The sequence below is a fragment of the Leopardus geoffroyi genome, chromosome C1, assembly GCF_018350155.1.
Source record: "Leopardus geoffroyi isolate Oge1 chromosome C1, O.geoffroyi_Oge1_pat1.0, whole genome shotgun sequence".
Lineage (NCBI taxonomy): Eukaryota > Metazoa > Chordata > Mammalia > Carnivora > Felidae > Leopardus > Leopardus geoffroyi.
In genome coordinates this window covers 155028220-155042839 of record NC_059328.1, presented here as the reverse complement: position 1 = coordinate 155042839, position 14620 = coordinate 155028220, and the positions used below count along the sequence as shown (strand labels likewise).

General features: G+C 39.4%; 1 protein-coding gene across 3 annotated transcripts in view; it reads right to left on the bottom strand.

The window, feature by feature from the left end:
- Nucleotides 1–330: 330 nt before the first annotated feature.
- Nucleotides 331–14620, bottom strand: part of CSRNP3 (cysteine and serine rich nuclear protein 3) — a 212860-nt gene continuing 198570 nt past the window's right edge. For all 3 annotated transcript variants that reach the window (XM_045480060.1, XM_045480061.1, XM_045480062.1), the window contains 2 exons: nucleotides 13402–13698; nucleotides 331–11041 (listed from right to left, as the gene is read on the bottom strand). In XM_045480060.1, the coding sequence (XP_045336016.1) occupies nucleotides 9980–11041; nucleotides 13402–13698 (1359 nt within the window). In that variant the 3' untranslated portion in view covers nucleotides 331–9979. The remainder of the gene's footprint in view (nucleotides 11042–13401; nucleotides 13699–14620) is intronic.

Below are 14620 nucleotides of genomic sequence, written 5' to 3'. Positions count from 1 at the left end.
GGTTCCATTTTCTCTTCGTTCTATTGCCAATAGAAGGTTACCTTAATTCAGCATTACCAAACGGGTAGCATTTATATGCACCTATGTGTACACAAATAGCCTAAACACCAAATCAGACAGATTCTGCTTTAAGCAAAGTGAAACAAAACTACTACAAACAGGTATATTACAGGATACTACTTACAAGAGACTGGGTTTGTCTTTGTCAAAACATCCTCCCAAATTTCATTTGTTTACACATCATTACTTGATGAAGAAGCTGAATAGTTGAGGAGGAAAAATGTTGTGTGTCTCCACTTAGGGATCAATCAAATAAAAAGTTAACACATCTTTGAGATGATAATAATGTAATAGGCCATTCACAGGAACTGGTTTCACACAACCTTCAAGACTGTATCTGTTACACAGAGGGAGGTATTATGTGTTTTGTGACAGCTCAGTATGAAAGAACAAAGGGCTTACATGACATGTAAAAGAATGCAACAGTAGATACAACTTAGAAACCGGTTTTACTCTGCTGCAAACAAATGGACAAGATATTGTACAATATATAATAAAAAGTACAGCATAATACAAGTGCCACTAATAAAAGAAACTTAAGGATAAGACTTAAAAATGCTTATTTGTGATATATATATATATATACACACTGCAATAAAAAGCCACAATAAATACACGAATTTCCATGTCATTCATAATAAATACTGAAAATATAAATACAGAAGACTACATCTAATATGAATAAATTATTACAACATAAGGTCCAGGTTAAGTTCTGTTGAATATTATTGTAGCTTATTTAATATACCCTTTGGCATCTTTGATGTTATAACTTATACACAAGAGAAATCAATCTAGAAACTGTGTGACATACAATATGACATTTTAGTGTAAAGTGATTGTATGTATGAACTGTTGTTTCATTTTTTTCCCTTTCAACCTTTCTAAATGATTAAATTGGACATAACAGTAATAAAATGCCTATTGAAATACTGTTGAAGTTGAGTAAAAGTCGTAACAGAAATCAACTAAAAGATAAAACCAATCACAATGTCAAAAAATATGTTACAGTGAGTTTACCTCACTGAGTTTTTAAATTGTTTTTTTTGTCAGCAAAAAAAACAAAAAAACAAACCAAACCAAAAAACACTCTCAAAAGACTTCCCTTGTGTAAAGACCATTCCCAATGTCCGAATGGTTCAACACAGACTGAAGGATAACACTCAAGTCCTTTGGATTATTTGATCTACCATTACATTCAGCTCACTCGATTTCACCAGAATTTGCAAATGTTCCAAATTTCTATGGCAGCTGGAAAGTGGAGACACAGTTGACATCTACGACTATGATCAAGATCAAGATACTGCAAAAGGTGCCATTTGTCTACGCAACCAATCATACATATATATTTTAAATGGGGAAAATGCATTTTTGACCAATGTCAAATGACCTTTTCCTATCAAATTGATATACCCTGTGACACTGAGGGAAACACATTGAAATAACAAAGTGCCATTTTCTGCATTAACAGGCATTAACCAGTACATATGTATTAATAGTTCTATCTTAAGAGGCTATTACACCAGAAATGCAATAAACTAAAATGAAAGCAGATCAACTTTACTAAGACACAATAAAGGCTGAGGTTCTTAGGAACAGAGTTGTAATCTACAGGTTTTTAATTTTTTAAACTATGTCTGTACTGTAAATGTCTAGCATTTATTTTACATCAAACACTTTTGAAACATGTTTCACAAACTACGCCTCAGACTTATTTCCATAGAGGTGTCTAGAGTCAATTAAAACATGGGCCAAATTATTCAACATTCTTTACATAAACATTCTATAGCTTTTTTTTTTTTTAAAGCAAAAAGGGTTATTTCCCCTAGTAGTATTTGTGGGGAACAACCACACTGATGTGGCTGTCATTTCACAAGAGCATCCGAGTTGGGGAGATAAGCAGCTGTATCTGGATTGAAAAAAATCCCATGGAGAAAAGAAACATTGGTTTCAGGAGTGCTCCTCATCTTCCAGTTAGTTCTGACTCTGAGTTGGAAACAACTCTGAGCAAACAGAAGATGCTCTGAAAGCTGCAGTGCTTGGGTGCTTGGGTCAAGTGATGTAATCAGGAAAAAAAAAAAATCACCCTCCTCCCAGACTCCTCCCTTCGATTTCAGGCCTTGTCAAGGTGACAAATTTTTAATTCAGAATTCTGCTGATCCCTGAGAAGGCAGGCAACTATTGTTTAAATAGCACGGGGACAAAGGCTGGGATCAAATGGTGGCTGAGTAATTCTCTGGAGGCATTTTATTCCACAGCAGACTCTCCAAAACTAGTCACATCTTCCCCAGAAGGAGTGGAAAAGCTTGAGATTCTCATTTGTCATTTTAGGGTAAAGAAAGATTAACAAGAAGGTACTTATTTAGAAGCAAGAAGGTAGAAAATGCTCACTTATGTAATTGTAACTTCTCAGAAAATTAAGCAAGTCAAGTCATTTGGTCCTAACTCTGATGTCTGTCACTGGGGATCTGAAATAGTCATTTTCTTGACATTACGTCCTGACATTACAGCAATGGTGAACACAGATAAAATAAAAATAAAATAAAAATAAAAAACAATGACTGTCATATTTGTTGGAGGCAGGTTATATTATCGAGCATTGTCTCAATACTCATATCTGTAGTTTTTAAAAATCTGATTTCTTAGGAGACTTATGGAGTCATCAAATACAATAATCATCAAAGTAAGGGGAAACCCAATGTCCTTTGAGTCTGCCAGTACAATGGCCCAAATCACCACAACTGTTGCCAGGTGCCTAGCCCACAAAGACTGGCCAAGATATTTTCTTATTGTGAGAAAAACCTAAGAGAACTGGATTGTGTTGCCAAGGAAACCGCTTTCCCTAGAGATGTTAAGAATAGATGGGTATCTATCCTGTTGGGCATGCCTGAATGACAGTCCTCCCTGGAGAGAGATGGATGAGCCAGATGACCTCAGGAGATCTCTTCTAGAGTCAGGACTATAAAATTTGAAGAATACACAAGAATCTCAAACTTTTCATTATTCAGACGCAGTTGGCCATTGTGAGTATCCTTGAAAAGATTAAACTAGTCTAAGATACCCATTTAGCATGACTAGTCCCTAATGAATCAAGATTCAGACCATAACCTTTGGCAGTGGAGGCTATTTGATTATGGTACAAAAGAATTCACTGTGCCAACTACTAAAATGTAAAATCTATCAAGTTCAGATATTATTTGGGTATCATTACATCATCCGAGGATCAACACTTAATTAAAAAAATAATAACCTCAGGCAATTCATTTCTTAGGTTTTGATATTTAGGTTTTCCCTCTTTAGGGGAATTCAGATTTTGATTTTATTTTATTCCTTCTTTTTCTTTTATATTTAAATAAAATTTCAAAGTGGCATATAGATCTTTGAATTTGTTTTAAAGATGGGTGGCTTTCTTTGCAGCTAAGAAGAAAAGCTTGGTGACCGACATAAAAAGGAGAAGCAAAACAAAATTGGATAAATTATGTTAAAGTTGAAAAATTCTATCTAGTTTTTAATAGGTGTCCCATGTAGAGACAACAGCAAAACCATTTTTGGTGGCCACATCCCTGACAAGGGTGTTTGTGGTCTTGCCTAGCATGGCAGTAAGACTTGATAAAGATCTCTGGTGACAGAAGCTCCTGGATAACTTTTAAAGAGATATTTTCTAAATCAGTTTCCTTCCAAATACTCATTGATAAATAACTTTTAAGATCCTCCCAAGTCAGATAAAAAGATTAGGAGAAAGCCAAAAGCAGAAGGAAAGGGATAGCTAACAAAAAAGTTATTCCAAAATTACAACTAGAAGCATTCAATCAGGTCACATAAATTAACTTAGACACAGGCAAGGCAAATTTCTACCATAAATTTGTCTTTTCCTAAATCCTTTGAATCAATATACATTATTTTAGAATATTTAAATGGCCTCATACATGTCACTAAAATGAGAGTTATTGACCTGATTTGATTATCACTCTGGTAGTGAGTAATCCAAAGAAAGAAATGACATCATTAGCACATTCAACGCAAATACTGTCCAAAATAAATTCTGTCATATTCTCTTGAAACTTTAGTTCTGCCAGAAACGTATGAGATAAAATAAAATGACACACTAGAGTTGGCTTTTCTTGAATTATAAGCAAGTATAAAGTATCAAAGAAGAAACAATTTTACCCTGTATATATTTATCACGAGTGAAAGAAAGTAGTCAACGATATGACTTAAATTTTTGAAATTACTTCATTTTCCATGAAAGCTACATGTACCTGTATTTACTAAAACTCCAGGCTATATGTTAATTAGATTACAGTAATTGCATATAAAGAATGAACTGTTTTAGGCTTTGAATCTGGTCGTAGTCACCTTCCTGCCTCCAATTATTCTGTCTGAATTACCACCGTCAGGCAGCGCCAAGTTAGATAGACTGACCCCAAGACCACTCACCAGGCAAAACCCAGGTCATACCAACTTTTGAATTTGAATTTCTGATAAGAAAGAAAACAAACGAACCCCCTCCCCCACTTTCACTGGTTGGTTGGAAGGGGGTCTCATGGTCTAGTATGAAAGCTGAGAGCAGTTGAAGTGAAACTTAGAAGTGACTATTTTAAAAAGTCACATTAAATATGCAGATTTGACAGGTAAAATATTAAAGAGCTCTTTTATTTCCATATTCATCACTTTTGACAATAGTCTGTCAGTCATTTTAATATCAAATGTGTCTAAATCTTAAAAATAGTTTCTTTAGCATATTACAGCTCAGTGCTTTTATTTTTTAAAGCAAGCATCAAATGATTTTTAGATAGGAAGACGTAATCGATGAGGTTGGTGGACAGCCCACATGAACACCAACTGGTCTCTGAGTTTCCACATTGTCACTGTCCCTTCTAGGTTTCAGGCTGCCATCTGCCATCTAGTTTTCTGGTTAAAATTCTAGCTGTTCAGCTTTGCTGAAACTTTATGGTTCCTGGGAGACACTACCACTTATTTATTATGCTTATATTCCATTCTCATCCCGCCCTGACACTTTCATAATTTTAGTGGGCTTTTAAATTGCTGATATTCAGTTAAATTAAGTCAATTAAATTCTTTAATGGTACAGAAAACATCTGTTGAGCAGTGGTATTTGTGCAAAGCTGTGGTATTTGGCTTAGGCATATGAGTTACTTGAGCACAAGTTAGCAGATCTCAGAAAGAATAATGTAATCAGAAGTTGCAAATTTGTGTTAGAACTAAGAGCGATTAAGGCTTTAAACTTTCCATGTTGGTTGTGGTAAGAATACATAGTTCTGGTTTCAAATTACAGTCAAGTCTTGCCTTTGAAAGCAAGAAGGTACTTCCCACTCAAGGTTGGTATTTTATACACTGACTACAGTAATGACTCTTCTGTGAGAGAATAAGGAATAGATGTCATTTTTAGTCATATTTGGAGAAATGGACGGCTTCATGGTACCTTTTTGAAAAGTAGTCTCTGACTTCTGAGAATATCCACTTTCCACCTGCTGGTGATGGTTTTGTAACCCCAGCTACAAGTGAGGTGGGTTGAATGACCTCTCTTTTCTACAGGCTATACAAGGCAATGCCTTTGGAATTTGGAACTATGGTTTTGCTAATTTTTTAAGCTGTATATAAATAGAAGTAAAAGTGATTGTGTTCCACATCATTGTCTCAAAGTTTTCCTGAAATGTTTCCTGGTTTATGTATGAGTCAACCAGCTCTTGAAACTATCTGGTAGGAGTTTGCTAGTATAAATTTAGCCTCACTTATAGAGACCTAACACTGAAGAAGCAATTAGCTGAAAATCTCTTTTTCATTCGATTCAGTTCTTCTAGCTGAGTCTATTTAATTCAGAAATTTCGGATAGGGGAAGAGGAAAAAAGATGATCCAGTGAGTTGCATTAATTTAGGAAAAAGAAGTATCCTTTTAGTTACAGTTTGCACACAAGAGACAAGAATTGATTTCACTTTTTCTAAGATCACATTATAAAAGCACACGTTAAAAGAATTACAGTGAGGCTTGATTATTTCATGCCACTCCTCTTCGTCATCATGATCTCTTAGAATGTGGAGTGTTTTACCTCTTTTTACCACTTTGAACACTTCTTCTAACAGTCAGCATTCTATAAATATTTGTTGAAAGACAGAGTTGATACTTAGTAAATTCTAAGTATTAAGACCAAAGGATTATAAATTTGTGCAATATCAGAAGTTTAATCAAAGAGCCAATGATGTATCAAACTTATAGGGAATAAATCATGATGTATTTTCCTGTTTAATGATAACCCAAACAGAATTTTGCCTACAAGTCACCTGTTAGAGTGCAAAAATATAAAGAACCACTTATCATCTCTTTGCTTCTTGATTGTTTTGTGGCCAATATTTCTATAACTCCTAGTTTTTTTCTTTGGCGGGGGGGAAGGGTTATTGCTGGGCCATATATGTTTGTGAAGATCTTATGACTCTAATAAATATTAATTTCACATTTCATATGTGGCTGGAGCACTGGGAAAATATAGTTTTATCACAAAGAAAAGACTAATTTTTGAAAAGTATCTATATTATCCAACTAACAAAAGACACGAACAAATTTTACTTATGTCTTAATAATCAAGGACTAAGGGATGGGGGGTGGGGAATTTAGGTTAATCTCTTTCAGTGATTCTTTCTCCCAAAGGAAACCTAGGATGACAAAGGAAATGCAAGCTGCTCCAGCCACTTGATTTGCACATCAATCTGGCCAGGATTATAACTGGGATTTAAGCCCTAATAAAAAGTATAGGGCTGATGCTAAAACAACAGGACCAAAGCACGAAGCTTTGCCATTGGCAGGGAACAACTAAAAAGCTGTGTGTCAAAAAAAAAAGACAATAATTTGGTTAGATATACTACGGGGGAAATACAACAGCTGAAGGTCAGGTGTCATTGTGTCTTAGTATAAAGATCTTAAGTATCCCAACTGGCTGCATCTAGCTTGATCCCCATTTTAAAAAGCTTAGAAAAAACGGCAGTGCTCTCCTGGCATGTGGGCAGTTTTTGTTGAATAGAAGGGCTATTAATGGAAAAAAAAAGTCAGATGGAACACTGTGCTCTCTCAGCTTTTCTGGGAAAGGAAGTAACAATGAAACGATTCCATCATTAGTATTATACGCAACTTTGACCCAACATTTTCAAACTATAGCTTTACAAATCATCCTCTTTTCTAGACCTTATTTTTAGATCATAAAACCCAATCAGATTCTAGGGTGGGAAAAACATACAGTATTCATTACTGGCCATTGCCTAAAATCTCTCATTCTCCAGTGTGTGATATACATCTAGTGTGTGTTTGTGTGAGTGTGTGTATGTGCGTGTGCATTTTTTTAATAGGTAATTTGTGTATGTAGTTTGTGGGAGATGTTTAGGGGTTAGGTTATACATATATGTGAATCTGGAATGGAATTCATGCTTGGAAGGTTAATCCTTCTGTGCACAGTGACTTTCAACCCCAATTGGAAAAAATAGGGAGAGAGCTCTGATTTTTTTATTTGTCCGTTTCAAGGTTAAGCATCCTTTTGGAATCGAAGCTACAAAACAGAGACCTAGCCAAACATAAGCAAGTAGGCGTCGACCTTCCAGTGAATATAAAGCTGGACCAAATTAAATATCTATCCTTTCAGAAACTGGATTGACATTCTACCCTTCACCTTTGCCCCACCCAGAGTCACTTTTTCCCCATTCTGCCACAGTCTGTGTTCCAAGAAGCTGACTGCTTCAAGGGGAAATCCTTCGAGGGCTTGTAGGGTCCAGCAAATACAGCACGTGTGATTTTTTTTTCACATGCCTACATGAAGAACAATAGCTTTTTGTCATTTTTCTTTGGGCCGGTGCTCTTTAGATTGTATTGGTAAAGGAAACAATTTTGGAAATCAAGCACTAAAAAGTGTAACTTTGTAGACAACATGAGATACACTACCGATCGGAGCTAAACTCAAACTGATTAGCCCAAAGGGCTTATCATTCAAAAGGAACATCCCTGCCCTCATTACTGCTACTTCCGTAGGGACGAACCCAAAGTTCCTTTAATGTTAGTATGAACAGTTATAAATTTGGCCCTGTGGTGGGGGAGAGAAAGGGCAGGAGCCAACTGCACATTGGAAGAGCTACCAAGTAAACATGTTTTCCCCAAATCAAGTTTTAGTAGAAACTTTTCCATTGGAGGACTTTCCCTAGATCAAACATTTTTAAGTTCAATTAAATAAAATAGTAATTTTTAAGGAATTGAGATCTACAATATATTTATATCCCTATTTCTAAACATCTAAATCTAAAAGACATAAGAATTAGCGATGCAGTCACTGAATAGCAAGGCATGTCCACATTTCAAAGAGGCAGAAAATGTGAAACAGTGTAACAACAGAAGGTCAAAAATATGAAACGGATTTAGCATAGTCATATTGCATTGGGAAAAAAAAAAAGGTAGAACACACTATTTAGTTACCTAAATTAATGTACAGGAAAACGGGATCTTAGAAGTCCTCCGACGAACCAAGTGCAGATAACCTAAAGGTGGGGAGTGCATGTTTTATTTCTATCTGTCCCCTTGAATAAGAGAACGTGAGGTAATTAGGAAGTATTCAATGCATTCTGGACTGTTCTGCTAATTGTCCCAGGCAAGAGAAATCAAAATGCTTCAGAAAAGTAAGGCCTAGTTGAGTATTTGGGTCGAGGCCCCCCCTTCAATCGGCTAGTCACTAAAAGGAAATCTCCTTACATACTCATTTTGTAGAGATGGATTGATCACGCTGTAGAAAAGGCTGGTTGCTGAGGATGTGTCTCTTCCATGTTTCCTCTGCCTCCTCTGCTTTTACCGAGTTAGGTCTTCAGAGTGGCGAAGGAAAATAGGTCATTTTCCCTTCATAAAGTTATCATTGGATGATTCCTCTATATTAATTCTATGAACCTTATAATAGTTACAGATTAAAAAAATTTTTTTCTAAATTTTTCATCTCAAAGAGTTCTCAGTCCCCACCCCTCACAAGGTACCATGAAGGGGCACTAAAGTGCATTTTGATGTAGGGGAGTAGAGTTTAAAGGTGCTGTGTCCAAGCTAAGAACCAAGATGATGCTGTTTTAAAAAGAAAGGCAATTCCTTCTACCTCCATCTCTGGAGTCAACTGAGGGAGGGCAGTGAACTAGACCCTCACCAGAGGATTGTCCTAACTCTTAACTTTAGAGAAAACTGTGTAAGGACCTGCACATATAGACTCATTTATTTGTCCAAAATAGCAAAAATAGGCCTATTTCACCCTTAAGAAAGTATTTGCAAATCTGATCAGTCATGATCATAAAAACGTGAATGGATTCCAGATGCAATCCATGTGGGCATGCTCAGTGGTGCTAACTATGCATCTTCAGCTTAAAAGAACATGCTGCTGTTCAGTTTCATCAAAACATGACTCCTAACTACCATAAATAAAATACACATGGAACGATTAACTCTTTTTCTTACAGTAATTACTTTTACATTAAAAAGTCACCGTCATCTTCAGATTTATCGAAAATTAGGACTCTAAATCTTATTATTTCCCAGTCTTAGTCAACAATCTTGCACAGGCCCGATAATCCAGAACTTGAAGCTCTGATCTACACAGCTTGGCAGGTTTCACACAGTTTGACAGGTAGGCAACTGTGAGATATGCTTTTTTTTTTTTTTTTTAATTAGCATTTTCTATCAAAACAGTCTGAAATCTTTTAAAATCCTCATAGAGACTGTATTTGTGCAACGCCACAGGCGTGTGGCCGGAAAGGAGAAAACAAAATACAGTCTGGAAGATTCACCACAGTCCAGGTTTTCTTGGTCCTCAGTTTAAACAACCATGGGCCCAGGAAATCCAATTAAATACAGTGCTTTTAAATAAGAGAAGAGTTGGTCCTAGAATAATTTACGCTACTAAACAGGGACGGTCTCCACCACGGGTGATTTGATGCACTCTTCGTGCAATCTGCTTTTCTCCGCCAGGCTCAAAGAACTTTCAGCGGGGTGCTCGGCAATGTGACTGTCACCATTCAGTGTAGAGACAAACCCTTCCTGGGAGGGGCCTTTCAAGTACGAGTGAAATTCCACCTGGGGATGACTGGACCTGTGCTCGGGATACAAGCTACTGCAGGGCACGCCGCCGTCACTCTCCGCAGAGGAGCAGCACACGATGACCGAGGGGTTGGTGGCGGGGTAGTGGGAGGGGCCGTAGGCCTCTTCCGCTTGCCGGGCATAGTCCACAAATTGCTCCGGGGTCATGGTGTAAGGCACCAGCGACAGGGTACCGTTCTTAACAGGATCTCTTTCGGCATAGCTGTCGGAGATCTGGTTAGGAGTTCCTGGAATGTGGCTGTCTATTTGGTAATACAGGGTCGACGAGTTGGCATAAAAAGAAGCGTTTTTCGCGTGGCTCTCGTGAACCGCCGTGCCGTCGGAATAGCAGAGGACGGAAGGAAGAGGCACGACTTCCGCATGGGTCCCCAAGCCTTCCACGAAGCTGTCCCCTTTCTCGTCGTCATCGTCGTCGTCGTCGTCGTCCTCCTCCTCTTCCTCCTCCTCCTCCTCCTCCTCGTCTGACTCGCTGGGGGCCAAGCTCTGTGTGCTGGAGTCGGTGACGCCGCTGCAGAAGCTGCTGCCGTCCTCCTCCTCCTCCTCCTCCTCTCCTTGGCAGTCTAGCTCCTCGGCCGACTGCAGGTGCAGCACTGCGGCCTGGGGCTCGGTTTCAATCTCAAAGTTGTCCGCGATGGAATACTCTACGGAGTGCGCGACGGGGCCCATGGAGCTACTGGGAGCGCTTATCTCACCGTGGCAGCCGTTCAGCGCGGGGATTTGCTGCTCTCGGTTTTTCTCCAGTTCAAGTTTCATTATTGTGTGCAAAAAGTGAGTCCGGACACGGATAGGATTAAATTCAATTCTACCTGCTGTGTTACTACATCCTTCTTTAGTGCAGCCACATGGGAAAGACATTCGATCCACCTTGGAAGGAAGAACACAGATTAGCCCCACGGAACTCTTACAAACCAAATAAAAATCCGGTACCTCCGGGCAACCCCTTCGAATCTGGGATTGCTTAATCCCACTTGTGCCGGAACCAATGACAATGAGACTGCAAAGAGACTTTGCAAAGGGGAAGTGAAGACTTCAAACGTAACAGTTAACCTATAGCTTTAAAACCTATATTCAACATACAAATGTGCTATGGTTGTTTAAGTGTGGAGTTTTAGTTCATTGACCCAGCCCGTGCTTCCTTCTTTCTCCATTCTCCCCTCCCCTCCTCCCCTCCCTTCTCTCCATCCTATTATTTTTGCTCCCATTTTTTCCAAGTCCATTCTTTCCCCCAAGCTCCCTTCACTTCTACTGCATGCCGGCTCACATGCCCAGTTTAAACTACACAAATTTACCCCCCTGCATCCCTACCTGCTATTTTTAATCTAAATTATATGACATTTTCCATACTAGCCATCTCCCCCCCCCCCCCCCCCCCCGCCTTTTGCTTATTATAAAATGAACTCTTTTGCCTGCGGTGTCCAGATTGACACCACTTAGTATCATGCAGCCTGATAATTCGTTCTCATTGGTTTTTCTTCTCATTTGTTTGGATCCTTGGTACATGGTGCACGAATGTGTACTGCAGGGGTGTGACAGTCACGCACATTTATGACTGTGACTAGTGGACCCATGCATTTAGGTCCTGGATTTCCCCCACTCCTCCCCACTCCAGTAGACTATAAGCTTCTTGAGGGAAAGGGATATTCATGTAATCAATATCCCAGAATGAGAGACACCGGCCTCTGCCGCCTAAGTGTTTGCGTTCAGCGAGAGTCACTGGACCGAACTCCTCAGTCACGTGATAGGCAGAGTTATCAGCAATCCAAGGGCACTCCCAAGATATTACCAATTAACCTATATGCAGATCAGAGCACAGGCACCCAGAAGAATTTGCCCTGCTTGCCCCTTCTCCAGGTGCAGGGAATCTCCTTTACTACGGAGGAGAAGGCAGGCTCCAGCAGTCATCCTGGATTCAGTAAAAACTAGAGGCAGAGGTCAGAGCCAGCTTCTATAGCTTTTTCTTACTCATGAATTTCTTCTCTATTAATCCACCTTAAGCAACTGTTTAGCTGATGACAACTATCCTCTCTTTTTGCCTGCCAGAGTGGCTGTTCTTATCAAAAAAGCCAAGTTTCCTCGTAAAATAAAGACAACTAACTCATCATGGGGCATCAATGGTATAGATGTATGGGAACTTGAGAATCTAGTCCAGGGGTTGGTAAAGTCTTCTTTTGCATCTTTTCTTTTCTCTTCTTTTCTTTTCTTTTTTCTTTCCTTTCCCTTTTCCTTTCCTTTCCTTTCCTCTCCTCTCCTTTCCTTTCCTTCCTTCCCTCCCTTCCCTTCCTCTTTCCCTCCTTTCTTCCTTTCCTTTTTTCCTTTCTTGCCTCCTTCCTTCCTTCTTTCCTCCCTCCCTCTTTCCTTCTTTCCTTCCTTCCTTCCTCTCTCCCATTCTTTCCCCCCCTCCTTCCATTCTTTTCTTTCTCTTTCTTTCCTTTCTTTCTTTCTTTCTTTCTTCTCTTTCTTTCTTTCTCTCTCCCTCTTTCTTTCTTTCTCTTCCCCCTTTTTAATAAAGGGAGAGAATAAATTATCTTAGGCTTTGGGGGCCATAAAGTGTCTCTGGCAACTATTCACTGTGGCTGTAAAAACATGAAAACAGTCATGGACAACACCCAAACAAACAAAGAAACACAACGTGACCAGGCTTCACTAAAATGTTACTTATACAAACAGGTGTGGCAGGCCCGATTTGGCCTGTGAACTATAGTTTGCCAAACTCTGATCTAGTCCAGCCCTTTCACTTGAGATGAGGAAACCGAGCCCAGAAAGTTTACCTGACTTGGCAATTTCACAAAGCTGGCAAAAAGCAGAGCCAGGAGTAGAACTCCGTTTTCTTAAGTCCCAGTCTTGTAATTTTTCCACAAATGTATGCCGCCTCTCACCTACCACCATTTGATACCCCATAGTTGGATCAGAAAATACAAACTCAAATGTCAGACACGTCACGATCTGAGTGCTTGCGAAAACCCACAATAAGCTTAGTGCAATAAATGAATCCAGGAGGAAATAATTCTGATCGACTTAGCTACGGTCGATCTCACATTGTATTTTATACGTGTCAGCATCTTATGTATACCCATAAATGTCCCTGAATTAGTTTTTCTCCCTTGAACCATATGTCTTGCCTTGTCCCAAAGTTTTTTTCTATATGTGAGAAACTTCATTGTCTGTCACATGGGGGGTGGTGTATAATGTCCCATCTTTGGAGTCCTTGAAATCCAAGTCCTTACCTGGCACTTAATGCCTGCCAGGCTGCAGGTACACGTTTCTGGATCACAGAACACTCGGCAGTCACAGCCACAGTCCTCCCTCGATAGACGGATGGCGCGCAGCTCATGCTTTTCTTCCACATCAATCTTTTTCACCCCAGAGGCCCGCAGCAGTGCTCTCCGTTTTTTTGTTGGCAGGGGTTGTAGAAAGAAGTACTCATCTACCTCCGTGTTGTCTAAATCAATATCATCATCAGAAATGTCATCCACTGTAAGAGTGCTAGCTTCTTCAGATTCCACTGTGCCATTCTTGGTCATCTAGAAATACAAAGCAGCAAATAGACTTAGCATCGGCAGGGGCTCAACTCCCTACTTTTACACTTGATAAGAATAAAACTATTATAATTCTTTTAATGTTTACTTATTTTTGAGAGACAAAGAGTGCGAGCAGCAGAAGGGGCAGAGAGAGAGGGAGACACAGAATAAGAAGCAGGCTCCAGGCTCTGAGCTGTCAGCACAGAGCCCGAGGCAGGGTTCAAGCCCACGAACCATGGGATCATGACCTGAGCCGAAGTCGGACGCTTAACTGACCGAGCCACCCAGGTGCCCCAAGAATAAAACTAGTATAAAACATCATGTCCCCATAATCCATAAATGTTTGTGGGTCATATTATTTCCTTTTATTTTTCTCTTTAGAGAAGTCACAGGAAAGAAAAAGGAAGACATCCAAATGATAGGCTTTTAAATGTACTGGTAACAGAAGACTTAATTGGAACTCTTAACCTCCTAATGTAAGGAGCTATAGTTGTTAGAGTTTTTAGCCAGTGCGATGTGAAAAAGACCAAAGGTTACAGAGACTCATCAGTGAAAGCTATCTTTAGACCCGGTTCGTGATGGACAGCTTTGATGGTGGAATAAATGTGTCCTTGTTCAGAGGTGATAGCATCTTAGTGGAAGCCACTGCCACCTAAATCAGCAAACGTGTCCTTGAAATAACGACTCTGTCTTTTGGGCGCCAGCAAAACCATGAACTAGGAAATAACATTGTGCTGCACTGTGCTATTGGGATTCCAAACATGGTCACTCTACAGAACATTCCAAGAATGAGGGCTTGATATGAAGTCATCAGTCAGGTCAGCATGATATCCAAAAGACAAGGAGCAGAGGGCAGTGCCGGCAGGCTCTCACCAACGGGCAACTGAAACAATAAACTTGGCCCTCAAAGGAGTTCATGTGAACC